This window comes from Oryzias melastigma, linkage group LG8 (assembly GCF_002922805.2).
Source record: "Oryzias melastigma strain HK-1 linkage group LG8, ASM292280v2, whole genome shotgun sequence".
In the NCBI taxonomy this organism is placed as follows: Eukaryota; Metazoa; Chordata; class Actinopteri; order Beloniformes; family Adrianichthyidae; genus Oryzias; species Oryzias melastigma.
The window spans coordinates 439134-466176 of NC_050519.1; the positions used below are offsets into that span (position 1 = coordinate 439134).

A 27043-nucleotide genomic window follows, 5' to 3' on the forward strand; every position below is an offset into this window, starting at 1 on the left:
GCGACATGCATTAGTATGACTTTTGTATCCATGAAAAAAACGACATGCATTAGTATGACTTTTTTTTATCAAAAAAATCGACATGCATTAGTATGACTTTTTTATTCATGAACAAAACGACATGCATTAGTATGACTTTTTTTGGACAAAAAAAGCGACATGCATTAGTATGACTTTTTATCCATGAAAAAAATGACATGCAATAGTATGACTTTTTTACTCATGAAAAAACCGACATAAATTAGTATGAATATTTTTTAATTAAAAAATCGATCTGCATTAGTATGACTTTTTTTGGACAAAAAAATCGACATGCATGAGTATGACTTTGTTAATAAAAAAAATCGACATGCATTAGAATTACTTTTTTTATCAAAAAAATCGACATGCATTAGTATGACTTTTTATCCATGAAAAAAATGACATGCAATAGTATGACTTTTTTACTCATGAAAAAATCGACATACATTAGTATGAATATTTTTTAATTAAAAAATCGATCTGCATTAGTATGACTTTTTTGGACAAAAAAATCGACATGCATGAGTATGACTTTGCTAATAAAAAAAAATCGACATGCATTAGAATTACTTTTTTTATCAAAAAAATCGACATGCATTAGTAAGACTTTTTTAACCCTGAAAAAAGCGACATGCATTACTATGACTTTTTTTTATAAAAAAAATCAACAAGCATTAGTATGACTTTTGTATCCATGAAAAAGTGACATGCATTAGTATGACTTTTTTTATCAAAAAAATCGACAGGCATTAGTATGACTTCTTATCCATGAAAAAAATGACATGCAAGAGTATGACTTTTGTATCCATGAAAAAAACGACATGCATTAGTATGAATATTTTTAAAAAAAAAAATCGATCTGCATTAGTATGACTTTTTTTGGACAAAAAAATCGACATGCATTAGAATTACTTTTTTTATCAAAAAAATCTACATGCATTAGTATGACTTTTTTATTCATGAAAAAAAACACATTTATTAATATGACTCTTTTTGGACAAAAAAATCGACATGCATGAGTATGACTTTGTTAATAAAAAAAATCGACATGCATTAGAATTACTTTTTTTATCAAAAAAATCGACATGCATTAGTATGACTTTTGTATCCATGAAAAAAATGACATGCATTTGTATGACTTTTTTAGTCAAAAAAATCAACATGCATTAGTATGACTTTTGTATCCATGAAAAAAATGACATGCATTTGTATGACTTTTTTAGTCAAAAAAATCGACATGCATTAGTATGACTTTTGTATCCATGAAAAAAATGACATGCATTTGTATGACTTTTTTAGTCAAAAAAATCAACATGCATTAGTATGACTTTTGTATCCATGAAAAAAATGACATGCATTTGTATGACTTTTTTAGTCAAAAAAATCAACATGCATTGGTATTACTTTTTCCCTATGGAAAAGTCGTCATCCATTTTTGTGACTTTTTTGTTCTAAAAGATGTACACATTAGTTTGAGTTTTTTTGGGTGGAAAAAGCCAATATGCTTCAGTTTGACTTTTTTCATGTGAAATTGAACCCACAGTATTAATTGTTTCGGTTAAAAAAAGTGGCACGTTGCAATATGACTTTTCTTTTTTCTGCCCCCAAAAAATTGACAAAAAATGACTTATAGGTGGAAAAAAAATCAACAGTCAATATTATAACTGTTTTTGGCTAAAAAAATTTGAAGAGAGATATTTTGCTGGTAAAAGTCAAAATGCATTAGTGTACCTTTTTTTTGGTGGAAAAAAAAGTCCAAATGCTTTATTGCGTCTTTTTTTGTGGAAAAAAACCAACACACATTTGTATGACTTTTTTCGATCGAAAAAATTTGTCCTGCTTTAGAATGACTTCTTTTTCTGCTCAAGAAATCAACACAATAGTATTACTCTTTTTGGTGGAAAAAATCTATGAGCAGTAAGATGACTTTTTTCTGCTCTAAGCAAATCAAAACACATCAGTCTAAGTTTTTTTGAATGAAAATGTCGACATTCATTAGTATAACTTTTATGATGGAAAAAGAATCGATGTGTTTTGGTTTGACTTTTTTTCTTCTCCCAAAAAATTCGACAGACTAATTAGTATGACTTTTTTTGTTGGAAAAGATCGATGTGACAATGGCCTGAATAGTAATGAGAAACGATCACAAAAACGTGACTTAAAATGTTTTATTTATTCTCAAATAAATAATAAAAAAAGGTTTTTTATGTTTGTTGAAATTTAAATATTGTTTGAATTTTCAAACCAAAAGAGAGTTTTTGTGTAAAAGAAGTAAAATAAATAAGTTTTCAGTTAATTCGTATTTAAAAAGCATACTTCAAATCTGGGTTTATTAGGAAAAGCTACAAAATAAAAAAGAAAGTACCGGTAATAGAATTATTGACGTGTAATTTGACAAAAACTGAATAGACATTGAAACTGATTCAAAAATATCTGTAAAAACTGTTCCTTTATAGTGGTGATTGAGTAGAAATGGATGCATAATGTTTACCTTTAATGATAACTGCTATATTTTTACAAATACTACTTCTTTTTCTTTTTTTATGATCAGCTACTAAAGCTGGAGTTCATGTTGAAGATTTGTTGGGGTTTGTCTCCCTCCTCTGGCCAGTTGTTGTAACTGCAGATTGGTTTAATAAAAATGATTCAATTTTGTGGAACGAATCTGAGGTTCCAGGAGCAGAGGGAGGGTACAGACGGTTCTTCCATCTCTGCAGATGATTGTTGAGCAGCTCCTGTTTGCTTTTGCGCCTGGATGAGGAAGAGATGTGGGTGACGTGGGTGTAGGGGGATGTGGGGGCAGGGTGATGTGGGTGCAGGGTGATGTGGGTGATGTGGGGGCAGGGTGATGTGAGTCCAGGGTGACGCTGGGTGCAGATGGCTCCTCTCCAGGCTCGGCGCTGCAGCAGATGGTGGAGCTCTGATCTGATGGATGCTCCGTCTGAACCGCTCTGCTGCGTCTGAGGAACGGAGAACCGAGGAGCATCCAGACTCATCCAGTCGAGGAGCACACATGAGCTCCACCCACCTGCTCGTTTATCTTACTAATGATTTTGTGGTTTTTGGGTCCAGCTGGTGATAACACCAACAGATCAGAAACTTGTTGTAGATCGTTATTTTTTAACAGTTATCAAGTTTTGTCTGCATTTTCTCAAAGGTTATAAAACATTTTGTAGAAGATTTTTGTGATGTTGAATTGTAAAAAAAATGTACCTAACTAAATAAAAACAGCATTAATATGTGAAGTGAAAACATAAAAGTAAAACACAACATTTATTCTGTACTGAAACGACAAAAAAAACAACATTAAATCATATTACATGACTGTAGTTTTATTTAATAAATCAAAACTGAACTTGCATTTGATTTGACCATTTCTATTCACGTCATATTTTTTCTTTTTTTTGTTTGCCACAGATACAAATATTTGTTTCTTTCTAAATGTAACATTTGATTGGATTTAAATTATAAATACATAATGTTGTCTCCTCTGACAGACCTTCAATAAATGTTCTCAAATTTACATAGAAGTATTTTTCAAAGTATATTTGTTGATTCGTCTTTAAATTTCAAACATTTCATGAAACTCATCTAGTTTTTGAAATAGTTGATTATTAAAGTGTTAAAATTTTCATATTTTGACATCAAAATTATAAATAATTTTGGAATTGGAGATTTTCATGTCGTACAAAAACTTTTCCAAACCTTACAATCTTTATGTATTAAATCCAGTTGTTATGTTTAATATTTTGCTCAGATTTTTAATAAGTTTATAAACGACAATAATCCTAAATGTATTTGAAATTTGCAGAATTAAACCTCCAGCAGGAATTATTTCATTAAATACTATTTTTGATTTATAATCTTAGATTTTTATTTGTGATATTCCTAAATATTTTATATGTATTTCTTTAATTGTAAAAATCCTGACCGTCATTTTTGGGTTTGGATCTTCTCTGCTCTTTCTCCTTTCAGTGTCTTGTTTTCATGTTTGCGCTAAAGCATCACTTCTGCTTTAGCGTGTTGGAGATCTTTGCCCTCCACCCTCACAGACCCCCCCCCCCCCAGGGATTCTCAGATCAGAGACTTCCTGCAGGATCTGGTTCTTGGGAATAAACTTCTCATCTTGAAGCTGTTTGCTTCTTCTGACATGTCAAACCTTCAAATGTGAAGTTTCTCCAACCTTTGATCTGCAGAACTGAGAAAAAAACCCGTTACTTTTACTCGAGTATTTTTTAAATGTACTCCTTTGAGTAGAATTACTGCATCAGATGTTTTACTCCAGGAAATCACAGATTGTTGCACTCGTTTATTTAAAGACTGCAAGAGTTAAGGATTTTTTTCCCCAAAAAGTTCTGAACTAAATGTTTCTGCAAAAAGAAAAACTTTAAACTTTATCTAAACTTTTCTATTTGATTTGTTTTGTTCTTTGGATAAATGTTTTCATTTACTTGAACACTATTTTAGAGTAAAATTCCTTTTACTTGAGTTGAGTTTTTTAGCTTCCTGCAGTAACACAAACCAATCCAGAGGACAAATATCTTATAATCTTCATGTTTGTCATGACTCAAAAGATACATTTCTGTAACGAGATTATTTCAGGAAAATGTTTTGAAAAGATTCGTCAACATCTTCAATCTGTTCCTGACAGATAATTTATAGTCAGGAACCTAAAAAGACACATTAAAGGCTTTAAATCTGCTCTGAATTAAACGCAGAAATTTGAACGACGGTTGAAACCAAAATAAAAATACAGTTTTTTTTTCTTCAAGAGTAACTAGAATCTTCAGAATTTCACATTTGATAAAGATGGAAAAGAAAAAAAACAACTTCAGGACAAAGAATAGAAGTTAAAATCTGATGCTTAGTTCTTTTTTTTAAGTAAATAAAAAGTTGGAACAAAGTTCAAGAAATCTGCTTAAAGAATAAAAGCAAAAACAAGGATGAGATTTTGGAATAATGTAGTCAAATTTAAAGACAGGTGTGTTTAGACCTCAAACTTCAATAAGAAATGTTGAAACGTTGGATTTCAGTCTCTTCGGAGTCGTCCTCCTCCGTGACTTTTTCCCGAATCGGTCTGGATTTTATCTGCAGCCGTCGGAGATGAATGAGCGTGATTAGGAATCCTGGGATAAACTAAAGAGGGAACGGCGCTGCAAGCTGTTCCGGCCTCCGCCGTCACTCCCTCCATGAATCATCTTCCCTTAATCTGTTTAAAGAAAAGTGAGAACACGTGCGCAGACTTCCCAGCTCTGTGCTGGAGGGGCCGGGTCGTGATATATGGGGTCTTGGAGCCCCCGCCTTGGCTCCGGTCCAAGGCCCATTTGTACAGATGGGGTTTTACGTGGGCCATTTTAGCAAAGCACCCTCCCCATAAAGCGGGAGTGTCTCATCTCCCCATAATTATGCGATTATGGTGGAGGTGACAGATCCTCTCGGAGGCAGACCAGCAGATGCTTTTATCATATTTTAGATCCACCTTAATCAAGCCACGCCTGCATGAATGAAGAAGGAGAGATGAGATTTCACTGATGATCCCAGATGGAACAGATAGTGATGAGGGGCGCCCCCGTGTGGGCCATAGCACTCACTGCAGATACACTACAGGAAAAAAATCAAACTTGATGTTTCATTTCATTTTTTAAGTAAAATAACAGTCAGCAGTTAAACAGTTAACTTTATTCAAATACCAAATTCATTAAATATGTGAGAATAGTGACAAAAATTCATTAAGAAAAAAAACAATTAATACAAAGCTGGAAAAACTTAAATTTGAACAAAAGGGACAGTTACTGAAAACTGATGCATGTTGACTTTTTCATTGAAAAAAGGTTATTCTGATGCAAGTCGATTTTTTTTATTTTTTTTTTTTACTAAAAAAAGTCATTTTAATGCATGCTTGTTGTGGGTTTGTTTTAAGGTCATTTTACCTGCAGTATTTCACATTTATTGTTGCAGGCATACACTTGTCGATTTTTCAGACCAGAAAAAGTCATTCTAATACATGTGAGTTTTTTCAGCCATAGAAAGTCTTACAAATACAGTTGATTGTCATGCCAAAAGTCACATGTCAATTATTTTTAAACCCAAAAAAAAAAATCATAATAGTGCATGTCGATTTTTTTCATGTGAGGAAAGTCATGTCTGTTTTTTTCAAGCAAAATGGTCAAACCAATACGTGCCGATTATTTAGACCAAAAAAGTCATACTAATACATGTTGGTTTTTAATGTAAATGAAGTCATACCAATATATTGAGAAAATATGTTTCTAAGTAATTTCTCTGTGCAAGAGTTTGTATTTCATTGTGTTTGTGTGTATATATATATATATATATATATATATATGATAGGCATACACATGTGTGTGTGCTTATATTATTTCTACATTGTATTATTTTTACAAATATATACGTGTGTGTGACAGGGTTTTAAATAATTCGCTTTTGGTGAAAAATGATTTAGACAGAAAAATATACCAGGATTACTAACAACTAGTAACTGATTTAACTTTTGTTTTTAAATGGTCTTTGCAGGATAATTCTCTTCGAGGTGTGCATTATCAGACATGAACGGACAAAGTATGAGAAGTATAAAGAACCCACCTTTCTCCACTTCAGAATCCGCTGGACTTACGTTGACTTCATCATCAGTTGAAGACTTACTGTAGTCAAATGACTGTAAACACTGGAGCTGAAGCTCCAGTATTACTGTAAATTCATTCTGTAAACTTCAGTTTCATTTTTTCAACTACAAAAAAACACTTGATAGTGAAGCTTCCCACTTTCAAAATAAGACCAACACTTTATTTTGAAAACGTGTTTACTTCCAGTGATGTTGGCGCCTTGCATTCTGCTTTGTTTTAGTTTAGAAACGTAAAATTCAAAGTTATTCAGAGTTTTAGATTTAATTGTATTTTATTTTATTAATAAAGACAGTTGAGGACCTGTGAGGCGCCTATTTCTCAATCAAACACTTTCATAAGCTTTTCCTGTTGCTCAGTTGTCCAGCGGGCCCTCCCCTTTTTTTTCTTCTCTGGTTAGAGCCTGTTTGTGCTGTTCTCTAAAGAGAATAGCTCACATCCTTCAAGGAAGTCAGAATAGCCTTAATTTCTAAGAAGAAAACGGTCAAGTTTCACATGAAAGTTCATTTTCTGGCCATTTTGAGTGTTTAATCGACGCACAAATGTGATGCTCCAGATACTCAAAAGAAGGTCAGTTTTACAGCTTCTCTAACCAGAAAACAGTCTTCAGCTGTGCTAACATGACTGCAGAAGGGTTTTCTAGTCATATGTAAACCTTCTGACACAGTGAGCTAATACATTGTACCTGTAGAGCACTGGAGTCATAGTCACTGGAAATGGGCCTCTGGTTACCTCTCTAGATAATGCACCAAAAACAAACTATTTATGGTCATTTTCTTTAATCACTACGGCAAGAATAATGAGTTACACATGAAGCAACAAGTGAAAGTATGTTTGTGTTGGCTGAATGTGAGCAAATGCTAGAAATTACCAGAGCACCTGAACTTTCTGCAATCAGTTAAGTTTTCTGTTGCATTTTTAGATAAATGTGATCATCAAAAAACACAGATTTTTCTTTATTTCAAATGTAAAAACGAAATCTTTTGTATCTCATAAAATCAAAACCAAAATAAACCCAGAGTAAGTCTTCATTTTTAATGTGTTAACACTGACTGTATATGAGAGCTGGACTGAGTGGGAGTGACGTCATCCATAGAAAATGCCTTCCTTCTGCTTCCAGTAAAATCAATTCAGTTGGCATTTTTTTGGCACTATGGACCTACGGCATGCTGGAACCAGACGACGACAGTAAGCAGTGATTGGTTAGAGTTGGTCTGAATCCATGTTTCTATAGCAACTAGTCTCACCAACAAGTGAGCTTGTTGGAAGGCCACACCCCTTTCACTATAAACATCCACAACAAAATGTGTCTATCAAACGTTAGACGTGATGTTAAAAAGGCATCAGCGTTAGAATGTTTATGCGGACCAATAGAATGACAGTAACAGCGGTTTATTTCTCTATTGAAGTTTATGGGATTTAGGCTTCTTCAACCCAGCAGCTACTTCCTGTTTGGAACGCCAGGGGGAGGGGCGACTTCAGTCCAGTTCTCACATACAGTTAATGGTTCATATATTCAAATTCTAGTTGTACGTCAGAGTATTATTTATAATATTTATTAAAGGGATGTTCACAGCTGGGCTTTGTGTTGCTTTTTCGTCTTTAAAGGGTAACCAAACACTAAAGGAACTTTTTTTGTCCGTTGACCTCTATAAATTAGGCTTTAAAAGTGCTGTCTGTTGGTCCTTGCCACAGTTTTGACGATTTCAAATAAACTTCCTGAAATTACAGTCTAAAACCGTCTGTGTGCTGCCCCCTACAGGTTGAAACGAGGTATTACAGTTAAATTTAGTGATTGGTCAACTGGTTCCAAGTCATCAAGTTCTGCAGCTCCGCCCATCTTTGAATCTCAAACGGTTGGTTGTTAGCGTGTTAGCTTTAGCATAGCCCGTAGGTGTGTTATCAAAAATCTACTGGCTTGAAGAACTTTCACATGGACTTTGAAGTCACCTGAATCCAGAGAACTCCGTCCTGGTGATGGATTTAAAATAAGAGCCAGAGTCTGCAGCTGAAGTAGACAAGTTTATTAATGATAATAATGAGGATGAGGATGATAATATTAATAATTAGTCATAATTATAATAACGTTAATGTCATAATAAATAGAACTCTTCATCTGAAGCACGGAAAGAGAAGCATACAGAAGAGAAAAACAAAAACACAAAGTTTAGAGTACAGAGTCGGGTGGGGGGTTCGGGGGGGTCTAGAGACATTTTTCAATATATCATTTTTCATTTTTAAAACTTTATTTAACTGGAACATTTACAAAAAGGAGAAAGAGAGATTTTAAAAAATCCTTATAAATAAATTTTGTTGTTAAAACAAAATACAAGATTTGGGGGGGGTCATTTTTCTTTTTTTTCCCCTTTAAGGACAGGTGTGTGTGTGGGAGGGGTTATGTACAGAACACCAGGAATACAAAAGGGGCTCACATACTATAAGGCGCAGGGAGGGGGGTAGTTAGAATTTGGGTATATTGGGAGCGGAGGGGGGCTCTCGGTGAGAGGGGGGGGGCATCCTGCTGATGTCACAGCTCAAGCACTTGTGCTCAGGAAGATCAGGACCGCTTATTGAAGGCATCTAAAGGAAGGGGGGGAGGTCCCCTGTGCCCCCCCACCCCCCCGCTCCATCCCACTGCTGCTACGGTGCAGGCTGGAGTTTTAGACTCTTCCAGTTTTTTTTTTTTCTTTTTTAAAGGCAAAACTCCTCTGGAAGCAGACGCCGGTAAAAGGGGAGGGGGGCGTCAGCGAACAGAGACAAAAAACCACAGTAAAAAAACAAAAATAAACAAAACCTGCTGCTTCAGCGACACCAGAACATCAAAGTTTATAACATTTAAAATGTCCTTTTTTTCCATATTAACAGTGAGTAAAAAGACAAAAAAATTCTAAGGCATTAACTTTTTTTTTCATTTCACCCTACAGTTGTCTGTAGTCTTTAAATGAAACTGTAACCGAAATAAAAGTTCATGCAGCAAAAATAAACGCTAACCCGTAAGCAGGATGAGCTCTGCTTCTTCACTATTTTCACTGGAGAGCAAAACACCTGCAAGGTAAAGTCAGCTGCAAAGCGGCACACACCTCCAACAAAGGGCGTCTTTACTGCAGATGACACACAGCTTCAAGCAGACTCAGTACAAGACTTAAAATGGCAACATTGCACGCAGCCCCTTAGAGTATACTTACTACAACAAGAATACTAGAAAGAATGAAAAATAGTGACACCTATGTTGAAACACGGTACTGCAGATGTTGATTGTGCATCCAAGTTAACAGTTTCTATTTGGCAACCTCTGACTTCCCGACCTCTTTTTTCATTTTTGCATAAATGAGAGCAGCCTGGCGTCCGGCGGGCGTTTCCCGCTTCCCGTCCCACGGAAATGCTACGTTTGGACCGTTGACACGCGGAGGAGGAGCAGCGGTGCAGCTCGAAAGCAAACGTCAACCAGTTTGTTTGTTTGTTTGCCACAAACACCCACCAGAGCACCGGTTGTGGATTCTTCCGCTGCTGAAAGTAGTCCCCAGGAAATGCACTTTTGCTTGAGTGATGTTTGCTGAACAGTTTTTTAAAAAAAGTATTTTTTCAGTCACAACAATCGGAGTAAACGAAGTCAGAGAGAACTGAGAGACAAACTCCCCCTTTTTTTTTTCTTTTGTCTTTTTGTGAGATTCGTTGACAAAATCTAAACACACAATAATACCATCCTGTCGGACTTGATCTGCTAGTTTCTAACCAGAGTAAGTAGGTAACAGTGTTCTTTAAAAAATGTGCCTCTCACACATGACATCAAGTGTTTTTGTTGCAAAATGCATAGATAAGTCAGTGGATCAGTTCCAACCATGTGACGAGTTTCCCAAAGAAAAGCAGAAAAATAAAACTGTGGCTCTTTATCTCTGTCCCCCTGGAGGTTCCCGCCAAACTAAAACTCCAACCTGCTCCTGAGTTGCTGATGAGCCTCCACAGCGCTGTAAACAAGCCCGGGAGTCACCCGACTCCCAGAAACAAACCCACAGGTATGAAGATGCCCAGTCTGCATACGTGAGAGAACCACTTCACCCCACTTATACTTCACAACAGTTAGTTGTAATGATATAGATACTCTTGGTCATATATGAGAAGCTGTCTACAGATGAACAGAGGTCGCGTGGGTAGGAGCCCTGATTCAGAACGATATTTTCCTTTTTTTTTTTAACCTGAAATAAGATGAAGTTAATCAAGAAGTGTGAGGTGAGCTTTACTGTACAGGATATTAACAGTACACACTGTAGTTTTTACAGGAAGTCAGGAGCTTTAACCGTTTCGTACTCTCTTGGAATAACTCTCCCAAACCACTTCTGCCGCAGTGGCGTACCCTGAACTCTCAAAGTTGTGCTTCACCCAAAGCTGGACGCCTCTGATCAGAAAAGAAAAGCTTCTTCTCAGGGCGAGCAGGCCGTTTCCTCTCTGCCACGCATCCACCGGCGTGAGGAGCACGGCTCGTAAGAAGCAGGCCGCCGCCGCAGCAGGCCAGCCGGAGAGCCGGCTCCTCCTCAGCGGAGATGAGCGAACGGAATCTGGGTCACGTCAATACGCATCCGGGCTCCGGCGTCAGCACAGAGTCCCGCTGAGTCCTGATCAAAGAGCACTGAGACTGTGTGTTCAAATCATACTTTGGTTCAAGTAAGAAAGAAAATCAATATTCATAAACTTTGTATCTGACATCCACGACACCGTAACACTAATTAGGAAGTGTTTTGCAGCTCTGATGAAGGCCAGAATTACTGCAGACGTAATTCTCTGGACGTGTGTGTGTGTGTGTGTGTGACTGAAACAGAAAGGAAGGTCCTCACTTCTCGGGTGATTTTCCTAATCCTCACTGTGTAGTAAGTGCAAGAATGTGTGTGTGTGTGTGTGTGTGAAACGCTCATCTGTTTTCAGGGAGATCAGTTCAGACAATCACCACCACACTTTCAATCATAGAACACATGGTCACATCTTACAGTAAATATCAGGGGGGCGGGGCATATTCAGCTGGGAGGCGGTGAGAGAGGGGGTGGGGTTCTATGTTCAGGGGCTTTCCTGCTTTCCGCCCCCTTCTGGTTCCCTGACATCACCACAGCCCATATAATAGATATGTATATATATTTATATACAGAGAAAGGATACATACTTATTGGACACCCTAGACATGAAAGTACATTCAGAAACGGAACCAACATTCTTGATTAAACACGTTTACAGTGACCCTCCTCATGAAAAGACCTGCGCTTCCACCAGAGTTTTCTGTGCTGCAAAGAGGACACCCCCCCAGCAGGTCCACCCCCCTCGTGTCGCGCCCCCGCCGATGCAGTGCAATGGGTTACAGTTGTTAGATGGGCGTCGATGGGTTATTGTGGTCAGATGGACACGTGCATCCTCCTCATCGCGGCGCTCTGGGGGGGCAGGGGGGGTATTTGCAGAGCGACACAAAGGCTCGGAGTCTGGCAGGTGGGGTGGGGGGGTCAGTGACCTCTGCTGGGGCGTGGAGAGGGGCGGACGGGGAGGCTCAGCCGTGACTCACCGTCCCGTCCCCCAACGCTGTAAACCGGCAGCAGGTCGGCGGGGAGGGCCCAACGCTGCTGCCAAGAGGAAGTGACATCACGACAGTATCCACGGGGGAGAGGGCTGCTAACAGTAGCGGGGTCGGCCACACCCCCAACAAGGAGGAGGGGCATCGTCGCAGCCCCGAAACGGAAGGAAGGAAATCTGAGCTTTGACTCCGCCCACAGGAAGTACAGCGTAGAAGGTGCCTCTGCCTGGATGCCGAGTGCTCCCTGCCACCCTCCTGGTTTTTCTTTTGGTCGGCGACAGAGCGGTGTGCCATAGAGAGAGGAGGAGGGGGGCGGGGCCTCCCTCCTCCTGCCTTCATACCACAGAATCAGCATCAAGGGCCAACTGTTCATCTCCCTTACCAAAAACATAAAAACAGATCTGTACATATATACTGCTTTATACAGACTTTTTTTTACCATTGTAAATCACAAAAGTATAGAAAAATAAAATGTTTTATAATAATGGGACACTTCTTTCTCTCTCTGTCTTTTTCTACCCGGCAAAAAGGTGGTCCCTGGTGGAAACTGGCTCACTCCATCTGTCAAGTTTGTGGCTGGTTTGACAACGCTGCCGCGGCGCCACTTTGTACGCCTCCCGTCTTTCCTCGCCAGCCTCAGTAGAGGGACTCCTTCTCATCTTCTTCTTGTGTTATTTTCTTAAAGCTAGTTCTCCTCTCTTCGTTGATTTCATCTGTGATGTCCATCAATACTGAGTACAGCTCTTCATTTTGTATTTACTGGAAACAGGGGAGAGAGGAGACGGGTAAATATGGAGAAGCCGCTTCACTGACACACAATGAGAGCTGCTGTGAAAATGAAGTCAGTGAGGAGAGTCTGTGGATGCTGAGAAGGTAAAAAAAGAAAAGCAGGCAGCTGGACGTGGTTGGAGAAAGCCTCCTGGAGAGGAGCTGAAACGTCTTGAATAATAAATGAAAAACCAGGTCCAGCTGACCGCTTTTTACCCTGAACATGCCTGACTATCTTCTCACGGAGGCAACAAGGATTAACAAAATGCACGTGGAGGAATGTTTGTGATGAGTGTGCACACGGTGCACAGAGCATCTCCAGCGGCTGAGATAAGTCCTGGAGATCAGAGCGAGTTGCAGTCGTACCAGCAGAGATCTGTGGCTAAACTCTCAGGGTAACTGCAGAGGGGGCGGGTGGGGTGGGGGGTGGGGGAGTGAGCGTCCCGGGACCCCCGTCATGACAGACGCTCGCTAATTCAGACTGATCTTCAGCAGCTCCATGGAGCTTCTGATGAAATGAAATGAAAGAAGATGAGGATCTAATTTCAAAACTGCTTTGTAGTGCATTACCCCCCCCCACCTAAAAAAAAAAGAACTCCGCCCACCTCCGACCCAGAGAGACAAACAGTCAAACAAGTGGCGTGCTCAATCAGCCTCCACCTCCCCTCCTTCCATCCATCTTTCCTCCCGCCTGAGCTTCACACATCCTTCTCACCGGGGACCCCCCCATATGAAAAGGTGTAGCCTTACAGGCTGGGGCGGGAGACAGGAAGGGAGGGTGGGTGGCACACAGCACCAGAGCTACATATAGTTCTGGCTCACAGACAGTCAGGTCTGCAGTAAATGATTCATCCACTGAATGACTGAAGAGATCGCTCCAGGAATTAGACGGGGCCCTTCTCTGTTTCTTATTCTGCTGCTGTTACTTTCTCACCAAGCTGGTGTATATATATTCTGTTTCTATTGTGGTTACTATTTTAGTTCATTCAGAAAAGATTGTGTGAAAAAGTAAGTACACCCTCCGTTGGTCCAGAATATTCTGGTTCCTCTACGGCTGGAAGCTCAGCAGACACCAGTATCACAAAGTTATTTCTCTTCATTCTTGACCTTCTGCAGATGTCTTTCTTTCTGAGGATGAACTGACTTTAGACCTCAAAAATGGGCGTGGCTGTTTGGCCCCGCCCCCACTGGTCTGTTTGGGGCTAACCTAGCTGTGGCACAGTTCTTACATCCCCAAAGTGGCTTTTTGAAGAACAGAAAGAGAGATGTCAGAACACCCCTGACCTAGTCAATCCAAAGAACTGGACTTTAGGGTCAAATGAGCCCAGGTACAGTTTGGGTTACCGGCGTGAATACAATCAGCTTTTCTTCTGGACTTTGTTGATGCTCTGTGTTGTTCTCATTTGTTGGGATTTCTGTTCTCTGTTGCTTTTGTTGAGTGATCCAGTTCAAGATGAAGTTTTTGCAGCAAAGGGAACAGATCATGATTCTACCATCAATGTGCTTAGTTTCTGCACTGAAGTTTTCTTTCTTTTTTTTTCTTTTTTTTTAATCAAATGTTTGGTTTAGAGTCTGTTTTAAAATAAAATCCATTTGATCCAGATTGACAAGATAAGATTTTAATCTTGTAAACATAAAATAATGGATTTTAAGGGAATTTAATTTGTAAAAGAAAAACATCTTCTTACTTATTTTTGTAGTGAGAATTGAAATATTGAGTAATCCTAAAAGTTTTCTGTTATTAACCAATGGTTCACTCAAACCCTACGCGGCAGACGCGTCATATCCGCCTCTGAAATGTCAAATCCGCCTCTGCAACCTCATATCCGCGTCAGTAATGTCATTTCCGCGTCTGTAACCTCATATCCGCGTCTGTAATGTCATATCCGCATCTGCAACCTCATATCCGCATCTGCAACCTCATATCCGCCTCTGCAACCTCATAACGTCAAATCCGCCTCTGCAATGTCAAATCCACGTTTGTAACGTCATATCCGCCTCCGCAACCTCATATCCGCGTCTGCAACGTCAAATCCGCGTCTGTAATGTCATATCCGCGTCTGCAACCTCATATCCGCGTCTGTAACCTCATATCCGCCTCTGCAACCTCATATCCGCGTCTGTAACATCATATCCACATCTGTAACGTCAAATCCGCGTCTGCAACGTCAAAACCACGTCTGTAACGTCATATCCACTTCTGTAACGTCATATCCGCCTCTGCAACCTCATAACGTCAAATCCGCCTCTGCAATGTCAAATCCACGTTTGTAACGTCATATCCGCCTCCGCAACCTCATATCCGCGTCTCCAATGTCAAATCCGCGTCTGTAATGTCATATCCGCGTCTGTAACCTCATATCCGCATCTGTAACCTCATATCCGCATCTGTAACTTTATATCCGCCTCTTTAACGTCAAATCCACGTGTGTAACGTCATATCTGCATCTGCAACCTCATATCCGCGTATGTAACGTCAAACCAGCTTTTATAACGTCATATCCACGTCTGTGACATCATATGCGCCTCTGCAACCTCAAATCTGCCTCTGCAACCTCATATCCGCGTCTGTAACGTCAAATCTGCGTCTGTAACGTCATATCCACGTCAAATCTGCGTCTGTAACGTCATATCCACATCTGTAACCTCATATTCGCCTCTGCAACCTCATATCCGCATCTGTAACGTCAAATCCGCCTGTAACGTCAAATGTGCAATGTCAAATCCGCGTCTGTAATGTCATAACCGCGTCTGTAACCTCATATCCGCGTCTGTAAAGTCAAATCCGCATCTGTAACGTCATGTCCGCGTCTGCAATGTCAAATTCACTTCTGTAACTTCAAATCCGCGTCTGTAACGTCATATCTGCCTCAGCAACGTCAAATTTACAGCTTGGGAACGTCTTGAAAACCTTTCGAGGTGATTTAATCTGTTTCTTTGGTTTTCTGCTGAGATCGTCACGTGTGGACGCAGTTAAAGTGGCATTTATCATTTGTATCTGACGACTGCATGACTGTCTGAATATGAAGACCTCAGACTATAACTGAGACGTTTCCTACACTGGTTCTTCGACTTCCACGCTGTGTGATTCTTTTTTTTAGTAGATTCTTATTTCTTTTGGAAGCAGTGAGGGTGTACTTAGTATTTCACACTCCGCTTCAGTCTTCTCGTTGCTCTGAAGTTACTTGCTGCAAAGAAGCAGAACTTCTCCTGACATCCTGAGCCATTAATTTCTCATGATTAAATTCTTCCTCAAAGTTTTAATTCTGCCAAAGAAAACAGCGCTTTGAGTAAAATGATGATAAATGACATCAAACTGAAGCTTCAACGGAAAATCCATATTTTGGGGCGATAATGGAGCAGGAAAAGGTCATCGTCTTCAAACTTGCTCATGCGTTGGATTTAAATTTGTTGGGAAAGAGTCAGAAATAAGCAGGAAAGTTTTCAAACCAAAAACAAAGAAAAGAGGTTTTAGTAGAAAACAACATCCAGGTGTGAAGGCAGACATCTTGTTCTTATAACTGCTTTATTCTGACACTCAGAAAACAATCAGAGGTTACTTATATGTCACATACTGACAACAAAAATATTGAAAGAATGAAGAAAAGGCTCATAGTAGTATACTTTAACCTATGAAATGAATCCAAAAAAATTACTTTACACCTTTCAGACAATATATTCTCATAGAAATCACATAGAGTTCAAGAACAAGTTCAGCTGAATTGAAAATACACAGATAACCCCACTTCATATAGGAATACATATAAAACAGTTACTCAGAGAATTGTGATATAGTTTGTGTTTATATACATTTAAATGTACGTAGAAGTGCTGTAACTTTTTTGCATGGTTTTTCTTTTGTACAAATATTTTCGGTGGATTCATAAACTCACCTGCCAGCTTATCAGGGCTTAGTGAATACTTGTTAATAGAAATGATGCATAAAGAGTATTTTCTTCTGGTATGTAAACATGTCTCAGTACTACTGTTAATAAGTGTAAACAGATGGGTCGAATAGAGGACTAAGTTGCATATCAAGCTGGTTATGGGAACCAACAAATGCAAACGAAGCTAAAAAGAAAAAAAAAAGTTCTAAAAATTCACATTTGACTAGCGTAATAAGATGCGTCTACGATACCGACGGCTATTTTCTATAGTTCTTTAGCTTTTAAGCCTTGATAAGCTGACACTAAAATGGTTAAACAATGTTAGTTGAAACTTTTTCTGTAAACTGTTGACAAACCCGTGCAGACTGTTAGGAGCTGCTCCGGATGACGACACTCCAGCAGTCCCTGTGAGAGCATCAGTGCCGCTGCCTGCTCCTAATTGCATTCTGTATGCTAATGCTTTAGCACGCGCTGTAATTACTGAAGGGGAATTTGTGGATCCGCACACTCTGATGGCCGTGATGCATTAGGAAGTCCATCTCTGCAGAAGGAATCACAAATCATTTTGATGAACGGCGCCCAAAGCCGTAAATGGATTTACAGATTAAACGTCGTTTTCATGAGACAAAAATCGCTCATTTGTTCTGAATGTTTCACCGTTTTCAGGAGAGAACAAAAACTTCTCTGTACGACGAGTCTGGTCGGCCATGACGCTGCAGGTCAGTCCGGATGGAGAGTGGCTTCAGCCAGCGACTGTATTAGAGAACCGGACCGATTGAGTGTGACCCCCTCCTTAGAAAATGGTTTATTTCAGTCGCCAGACGTCATTAATAAGCAGTTATTAGTTTGAGTTTGTTTTATGGCAACCACTTTCTCGAATCAGGAGTGAGCTTGTTGGACGGCCACGCCCCTACCACTAGAAATAAGGCTACAAAAATCTGTCATATGTTTTGAACCTTGAGGTCAGGCTCCGCCTCTTTTACTGAGGCATCTGATTGTAGTTAAAGTTATAAACTGATCAAACAAACAAAAGTGAAATGATCAAGATGTTAAAAAAAAGTTTCAGATCCAGAATGTTTTCTCTGACCAATAGAATGACTAAGAAATAGCTGTTTATTTCTCTATGGAAGTCTATGGCTGTGTCCGATTTTACCCCCAATCCCTAAAAACGACAGAGTTTTGGACTATCTAGAGTCCTGAATTTTAAAAGCAATTCGGACACCATGATCACTATTTTACTTGTGTTTTTCTAAGCGTTGGATATGACGTCACAGATTTTATGAAATTAAAATCGAGTTAATACGGACATTTTACGACATCTTTTCGACTTTTTTTCGACCGTAAGACATTGTGGTTTATATTTGCTAATGTAATGAGCATCGATGCATGCTAGTTTTTCGCAAAGGCTTTTGGGAAATTTCTATTACTCTTGATTTTGGAATAGTAGATTCAGACAGCTCTAGAAAACGCACTTTATAGTGAGTAGGGGGGAATTCGGACACAGTCTATAGGATTTTGCGTGTATATCCTTGGAAAGGCATGGTGGTGGGGTCACTCCGTCCAGTTATCAAGTACAGTCAGTGGCTGCATATTTTGTAAAGTTGTTTATCCCACCAACAATCATTGTTCTGGTTATTTTAAAGTTGTATTTTTGAAAATAACCAACACAATATTTACTGTATTTTGTTCTTATGTCTTTAAATGAGCGACAGGTGTGCCTTAAGCCCCTCCCATTTGTTTGTTATTTTATCTTTGTTGGTCGTTCATCCTTCACAAAATAGTTCTGCAGTTTGAGATACCGCCAATGGACTTCAATAAGACTGAAACTAAGGAGACTTCCTTAAATGCTTAAATGTGACCCCGCCCCTTTAAGACACGTTTTGGCTGCTGAGGTAAATCCACAGAAGTCCCGTTTTTTTCCGTTGCTGCTTCCTGAATGTTTTGTCTTCAGGGAACAATAAGTGACTTTGTTCCCCACAGCTGAACTAAACTGGTTTGCAGTAGCGATGATGTCACAGGGACGTGGAGTGAGGTCATGCAAACTACAGCGTGCTCGTCCCTCTGCCCGCCCTCCATCACAGTCAAACATTCTGATGCATATTTATATATATATTTCTCATATATGTATGTATATAGCACATAGGCACACACATTCAGATAAAAATAAGAAACAAAAAAATCTGTTTCATTCCAGTCTAGCTTACTAATAGTGGTCACTAACTGAACACCCAGACTCTGCTGCAGAGTTTATATGACAAACTCTCCTGTTTGCAAATGATAAAAATAATATTCAAAGTCTTTTTTGCTTCTTATAAAACCCCCAAATAGTGAGCAGCTTACATACTAGCATAGAAAAGGAAGAACCATGTTATTTGTTGTTTTTTTTTTTAACCCACAAATTTTTCTTTGACTAATGAGCTAATGGGCTATTTTTCTTTTTTTTTATTTGATATACAACAGTACTCTATCATTTTAACATCTTGACTAAACATAACTAGATGTATAGATTTTCTATAAATATGTTACATCTCAGAAAATATTGAAAAACAAAAACAAATAAAGTGCAACAAACATTTTTTTGAGACTACAAACACTTTTGTGAGTACATGGAAATTAAATATTATTGGCAATAGCTTTGAGTTTTTATAGCTGCACAGAAATCTTGACAGCTAACAGTAGCTACACAGATTTTTTTCTTTTTTTAATCCACCTCACGGAGCACAAAGAGAAGCCAATGTAACGTCTGGATGCTCTGCTCTGCTCGTCTCCTCCCCTGGGTGCTTTTAGACTTCCTGTATCTGTGTGTGTTTACAGTGTCAGACGTGTTACAGTATATGTCTTTAGTATGTTGCAGTCGCCTGCGCTCAGACTGCTGGTTGAACCAAAAGTGTCCAGAAGTGAGTAGCTCTGTTTGTGAAGGTCAGCTCGTTTATCCTGAGGTTAAAGACTTTGTGCAATGCTTCAAAAAATCTACAACAAAAAGATCCCAGTGACTACTGGAGGCCCTCTGCTGGCTCCTCCCACTCGGGTCTGTGTGTGAGTCCATGTGTGGCGCTCAGATGATGTGTGTTAGTGTGGATCTGCGGCCGTGTCTCCTGCAAATTCAGCTCGCGAGCGGTGGCGGCGGCGTCTCTGTACAGCTAATGAGATTAAGCCGTTTGGTTTGTTTCTTTGTTCCAAATTCTCTCTGAAGTTTAAGGGGACTTTAAATCTGCTCCTCCACGCTTAAGTGTTTTATCGAGATGAGCGCGGCGCCAACCTTCACAACAAATCATCTCTGCTTTTGTTTGGTTATTGTGCAGAGTTTGGTGTTCCACGGAGGAGGCGTTCCTTCATGGTCGGGGCTCCGGGAAACACGATGGAATAAAAGAGCCGCTTTAGCCCCACGCCTCATTTGCTTTGTTTTCACTTCCAATAAAATATTCAGAACGCCAGCGATGCTGTTTAGCAGCAGAACTGTTGCATCTGCAGGAGACAGAACCCTGACCTTCACGACCCTCAACTCTGCATGCTGTCATACACATGGTACCGCTCGTAAGGCTCCACTGCCAGTGCACAACAGTAGGACACTCCAACTTCAACAAAGAAAAAGGAAATCAAAGCAGTCAGAGCAGCGCTGTCTTTGAGCTCAGAACCACCAGGCGTGCGGGTCCGTTTGGGACCGACAGTTCTTCAGCGTTTTCAGGGAGTTACAGTCTGGTTGGATCGGATCAGAAACGTCCCGGTGTGTTCTCAGTCAGACGACAGCGGCTGCATACACACACCTCTGAGCATGCATCAGACGTGCTGCAGGAGGCTCACATCGTTATGGTGACACAGCACCCAAATACAGCAGTCAAGAGAATGCACGTGTGCATTTCCAAAAGAAAACCAGAAGCACAAAATGAGTACAAAACCATAGCAGACCAATGATGACATCAAAGAAGTTGTAGAAATATCTGCTTGTGTCAGGGGGGGCTCAGCGAGTGGACCTGGAGGGGCATTTTCTATCGATTTCATTTATCTCTCCATCAAGGACCGGCTCGTTTGAGTTTCATTTTTTAAGAGTTTTTTTGTTTTTTTTGGGGGGGGGTCATGTCTTTTTTTTCTTTCATTTAGTAGGGAGTGAAGCGACTGTACCCTCCTCTGTAAAGGCTAGCCTGCAACATCAAAGATGAAAAAGTACCAATCAGTATTCAGGTGACAGCTTGAGGCGCTTTCTCTTTCTCTGCAAATTTCCTTCCTTCAGAGTGAGGGCCTCCCGAGTTTTTGGAGGGAGTGGCGCCTGCGTACGGTGAGTGTGTGTTAGGAACAGGGTCAGGGGGGGTGCATCTGTGGACGGCGGTGACAGCAAACCATCACAGCTCCTTCTCATGTCCCGCAGAGGCGCCCTTCTGAGGGGCCGAAGCGCACCACGTTAGCCCTTCCGTTTAGCACCATGCTCCAGATATCTAGGGCAGACACACACAGAGAGCATGCACGTGGGCCTATGCATGCACACCTGCACATGCACGCACACACAGTCCCTCCTCTCATCTCTACTGCAATTAGACAAACTCCAAAGGCTACCCAAAAGCCTTCAAAGGCTAATTTCGCCTAATTTCAGGGAGTCAAAAACTGGAATCCGTGTGAGCTAAAAAGAATTTTCAACCTCAGAGGAACTAATTATTGTATAGCTTTTAAATGCAAAACCGTCTGCAGCAGAAGCATTGGTCAGATATGATTAGAGGATCCGGGCTTGTGAATGATTAGCTGGTGGCCTCAGCAGAGAGTCTCCCTGTTTGTTCCACACACACACACAGCATCGGCTCGTTTAAGGCCAAATCCTTCGTCTGCGCTCTTCACATGTGTGTGAACCGGAAGGAAATTTGGAGGGAAAAGAAGAAAAAAAATAAAAAAGAAGTAAAACATTCAAGCACATTTTTTTTTTATTTATGAAGAGGGAAAAAGAAATGTCTTAATTAATGAAAGCTTTTAGCTAGCAGCTGCACCGGGGAACTGGACGTTTGGTTTTTCCAGTGGAAAGAAAATCGCATGCATGCCGGAACGGTCAATTTGAGTCATTTCTCAGGCAGAGAGCACGCCTCCCATCAAGAAGAGGGCGAGAAACTCCCTCTCTCCTTTGGTCTGGCTCTCGTTTGAGTCCCACGGCACACTGCTGCATGCGTTTGATGCTCCTTAAGCTCTAGGTTTGGTCTGTGAGCCTGATCCCATCATCCCCTTGTCGCCATAAAACAAAACCAAAGAGAAAGTTTCAAGAAAGGATGCTCTTTTATTTATCGTTTTTCATCTTTGATGTTACAGTAGCTGCAAAAGCTAGCTAAAAACCGACATTAACAATTCAACTTCATCCCTTCACCCGATGAGGAAGGAAAAAAAACTCACTCCACACCAAAGTCGATGATGTGAAAAGAAAATTGGAGAATGAACAAAAAAAACCCTGCAGTGATAGTTCTGGGTTGCTCAAAGCATGAGGTGAGCTCTTCTGATCACATGCTGCGTCTCCCAGTTCCACTAGAGGGCGTCAGCATGAAAACCCAGGAAATGAAGAGAAACAAAAAAACAAAAAAGACGCCAGCAGAGCCCGGCGACCACGCCGGCTTTTACTTTGGAGAGAGTGCTAGCTGGCGTCATGATGTCCGGAACGGGCGGCACTCAGACACTTACCATGGTCCCCACACTGTACGTGGCGGCGGGGCCAATCGTGTGGTGGTAGGGGTCTGCTGTTGCATAGACTCTGCCGTAGCTGCGCAGACAGACAGACAGACAGTTACACGCTGATCTATGATTGAGGAAGAACTGTTATGCATGCTTGTTTAATACTCAACCCCACAACTCTTTCAAGTCTAACAATCAATTACCCCCCCTCCCTCCAGGGACTCCAAGGTGCTTCAAAAAGGCGAGTTCAAAGGTCTGAGAATTAGAGCGCTCTTTTCATTGTCATCTTGATTAGGCAGACGGAATCGGTAATGAACGGGGGGAGACAGCCGGAGACAGATGCAAAGAGGAGAACACAGTTGGTGCTGGAGGGCCTGGTGCCCCCCCCCCGCGCTTGTTTACCCTGGCTGCACACTGGGCTCACACGCCCGCCTTTTCATTGTTGCTGGTTTGGAACTAATCCTTCCAATTTCCTTCTAAGACAGGACAAGATGTGTCTGCCTTATTTATTTATTCGACTTCACATATTCCTCTATTTACTTTGCTGCTTCTTCTTCTTCTTTTTTTTTTTTTCCAGCGCTTGCTTGCAAATGAGGGTCTGCGCGGAGCAGATAAGGCTCCCCCAGCCAAGGACTGAGGGCACCGAATCAACCAGGAATAAAAAAAAAGTGGAGAGAGGAGGAAGTGCTCTCCAAGGAAACAACACGACGCCTTTCGCCCCAAACTCGTTACGTAAGCGGGGACTCAGAAGGTCAGGGGAGTCCCCGCCCCCGCGGGCCGCTGCAGGTAAAACAGACGGCTGAGACGAAGCAGCCGAGCTCTTGGTGATCCACTTATTCAAAATGAAATGGCCTGAATTACATTCAATGTCTGAGAAAGTACGAGCAAAGGAAACGGGGATTTCGTATTTTCTGGATCATAAATCGCAGGAGTAAAAAATGTCTAATTAAGAAGAAGGAAAAATTACATGTAAGTCGCTCTGGAGCAAGAGTGTCAAACTCAATCACACAGGGGGCCAAAATCCAAAACACACCTTAGATCACGGGCCGAACAGGATAAGCATTTATTGAACTATATAGCATTACCTGTGATAATGCTAGTGTGAATGCTGGAAGATAAATTTGACCGCTGAAGACGCTAAAGCTGATAGCCAGCTAAATATTTTAGCAAAATGTCAAATTAGACAAAAAAATTAAGAATCTTCCCTCAAAAAAAAACCCAGATTAGCTGAAATATCAGCTAAACTCCAAAATAACCTAAAAAATAATTATGAATAATAAAAAGGCAGGAATATTATTCCAGAATAAATTAACTTAAACCTTAAATAACTTTCAATATTTTACGTTCTGTAAAAATATATTTTGTCAAAATTATACAAGTTAGAAATGAGCACAAGATAACATTGGGTCATTAATAACAACGAAATAAAACAATCTGGAGGGCCGGATCCGGCCCCCGGGCCTTGAGTTTGACACTTGCTCTGGAGTATAAGTCTCAGGAGCAAAAAACGTCCGATCAAGAAGAAGAAAACCACATACAAGTTGCTGTGGAGTATACATCACTCTTTTATATTTGCCATGTCAAAAAGAGGAAAAGAATCTGATTCTCCTCCGTGTTTGTTTTGGACGACACTTCTTCTTCTAGCACTGTCAGCAAAAAACACAGCGCCCTCTATTGGTTGTTAGTGGAAACAACCACTAGAGGGCGACCGGTTGCTAGTGGAAAAATAACAATTGAGCCTATTTAGGTTTAAAAAAATCACAAATAAGTCGTTCCTGAGTAAAAGTCGCACCCCTGGTTAAACTATGAAAAAACCACTGACTTTTACTCTGGAAAATATGGTAAATCACTCAGGGAGGGGGACTGCTCTCGCCGAGCGCGGCTGCTCATAATTCGAGGCGCGGCGGCGAGGCGGCGAGGCCTGATAAATCTTACATTATCGATATGATCTCCCGGCTCCGGGGCAGGGTGTACGTTATCACAAGTGACACGCTCAATCCTTCCCAGATTAGATTCCCAAACCGGCACACATCCCGGCTGACAGCAGCCCGCATGAATCAGCGGCGGCGCCGCCTGAAACGGAGCACACCTGAACCGGAGTGACATCACTCAGAGGTGATGGAGCTGCCCCCCTCCCCCCCCGCCTGCCTCCACAGACCTGAGGCCATTCATAAATACCGCGGTGATATACCCAGTCTGCCATCACAAGCAGCGAGCGGCCACATACATCACGGCTGTTCTCATCCAGTCCAACGAGGTTAGTCTTTCTTGTGTTCTTTTGCTCCCAGCTAAAACGGATATGCCGGCATGCCTAATGGATAAGAGGAGGCGAGGAGGAGCACCTCAGGAAACCCTAAATAACCTTCCCTCCACAAATGCTGAGGAAGCAGCCCTCATTCATCACATCTATGTGACCCTATAGAAGTCTGGGAAGCTCTCACTGAACCCAATCCTTCACCGAGCGTTTGTGAACAGGTGACGCTCTAAATACCTGTGGAACGTCCCTCTTTCATGTGAAATCATTTGACAGGAAATCAGACTAAGTTTCAGTGAAAACTGCTGGTTGGTCACCCTCCACTTCCCCTGCATCAGCCTGTCAGATGTGCTACGAATGGTTTTATGATTTCTTCCTGAACCTAAAGCGCCGCTTTCCCACTCCACAATAAATTTCTCCTTCCTTCAGCGTTTGCGCAGAAACGAGCTGAAGATGCTTGCAGATGATGCTTTGATTGTGTAATCCATCTTGCGGAGGCAGTTGCAGGGAAAGGAAATGAGAAAACGCACCGAAAACACGCCAGAAATAGCTCTGCGGCGTCGTAAAACATGCAACTGCGCATAATTACTGAGACAATGATGGGGGGGGGGACTCACCTGTCGCTGTAAGCGGCGGTGGTGGCGGGCTGGGCAAATCTGTATGCTGCATAGCCGCCCTGTGAAGGTAAGCAGAGAGGTAATCGATGATTAGGCAGGTGCAGTTCCACACACGGACACTAGAAGGTGCTGTTTGCCGGGACAGTGAAAACTCCTGTGAGTTTCAGCACAACAGAAAACACTTTTCCGATGCTCCTGCATTATTGAAGCTCCCCTTTTCCTTTACACGACCCCCCCTCCGGCGCCGGGATGGAGGCAGAAGGCGGCCGGACCGTTGGGGAGGCAGAAGCGGCGGATTCATTTGGCAGAGTGAGGAAGGAATTAAGGAGCTCATTGTGGAGCGCCGCTATTACTCTCTTTGAAAAATGAAGCTGTTCTCCCACTGTTTTTCTATTAGTGCCACTGGAGTGTGCGCCCATCTGCGTCCGCGGCGGATAGGTGCCTCTTAATAATGCATGCTTTCATTCATTTTTAAACTCCAGGGGAAAGTCGTCCGAGAAGCGGCGGTCGCGCCCGCGGCCGCACGTGAAACTGAGGCGGCCCCCCCCCCCCGAACGCCGTCTGAAATCCCACTTCAAGGTTTCTCCGGAGGGACGGGAAGTGGCGGCACTTGCGGCAGATGACTTCCTGCGGGACGGGCGAGCCTCGGGACTGTGCTGATTACAGCAACAGCCCGAACAAACACGGGCCAATAAATCACCGCCGCACATTGTCAAACCCTGCACACAGCAGTGCAGCACATTCGTTATTGTGTCACGGAGAGCGTGCGTCGGTGCAGCCGTGGTCGTGTGCACGTTCCTGCACGGGAAGGGGGGGGGCATGCATATGTATTAGCACATGCAATGTTGTACATGTGCACGTCTTCCACTCGTCAGCCGGCCTGCTTCTCCTGACTGATGGCTGAGGGGGGGGCGGCGTCCCTCCTGGTCACCCGAGACCTTCACACACATCAGCCTTACGGGGGCGGGGCCTAAACTAATGGCAGCGGTGCCCCGGAGGTCGGCTGACGGGCTGAGTGATGGATCAACACGGCCGGGCCTCGGTCGGGGGCCAGCGGCGTACAGGACTTGGCTGGAGGCAAGAGACAAACAACATCCGTCAGAGCGCGGCCGGGTCGCCGCCATGATGGTGGGTGTCTGCGCCATAAAAGCGGGTGAAATACCGCGCTATCACGCGGGCCGCCGTGTTCGCCATACATCACTCGGCCTCAGCGGTTCGTACCAGAGAAGTCCCCTCGCCAGGTGTGTGTGTGGGGTGGGGGGGCAGCTGACATTTCTGCGGCGCTCGCCATCATCTCGACGGAGAAGATTACAAACCCTTTGCGGCGCGATGATGTCATCACGGCAAACCCCCCCCCATCTGCTGCTCCCTTATCTCTGCTCTCTGGCTCCACCAGGCCTGATCGCCCCCCCCCGGGGGAGGCAGGGATATCCCAGACAGGCGCTCTGAGTGAACGTCGGAGGGAGGGGGGTCCAAACCCAGACACATCTGAAGGATGGAATGACCTGACTTGACATGGGACACTGAGTCAGGGCCCGCCTCCTCGCCAGAGTCTGAGATCACAGGAAGAGGTTGATGGGGGGGCCGTGGAGCTGAGGGGGTTTTAAATTTTGTTGTTGGGTTTCTTGGCACGGCAGAACGAGGCCTAATCGACGCCGGCTTGGCAGCAG

At 41.9% G+C, this 27043-nt stretch overlaps 1 protein-coding gene across 2 annotated transcripts in view; it reads right to left on the reverse strand.

The window, feature by feature from the left end:
- Positions 1 to 16485: 16485 nt before the first annotated feature.
- Positions 16486 to 27043, reverse strand: part of rbfox3a (RNA binding fox-1 homolog 3a) — a gene marked incomplete in the record, with an annotated part of 614011 nt that continues 603453 nt past the window's right edge. For both annotated transcript variants that reach the window (XM_024272938.2, XM_036213084.1), the window contains 3 exon segments: positions 16486 to 21004; positions 22512 to 22590; positions 25374 to 25432. In XM_024272938.2, the coding sequence (XP_024128706.1) occupies positions 20960 to 21004; positions 22512 to 22590; positions 25374 to 25432 (183 nt within the window).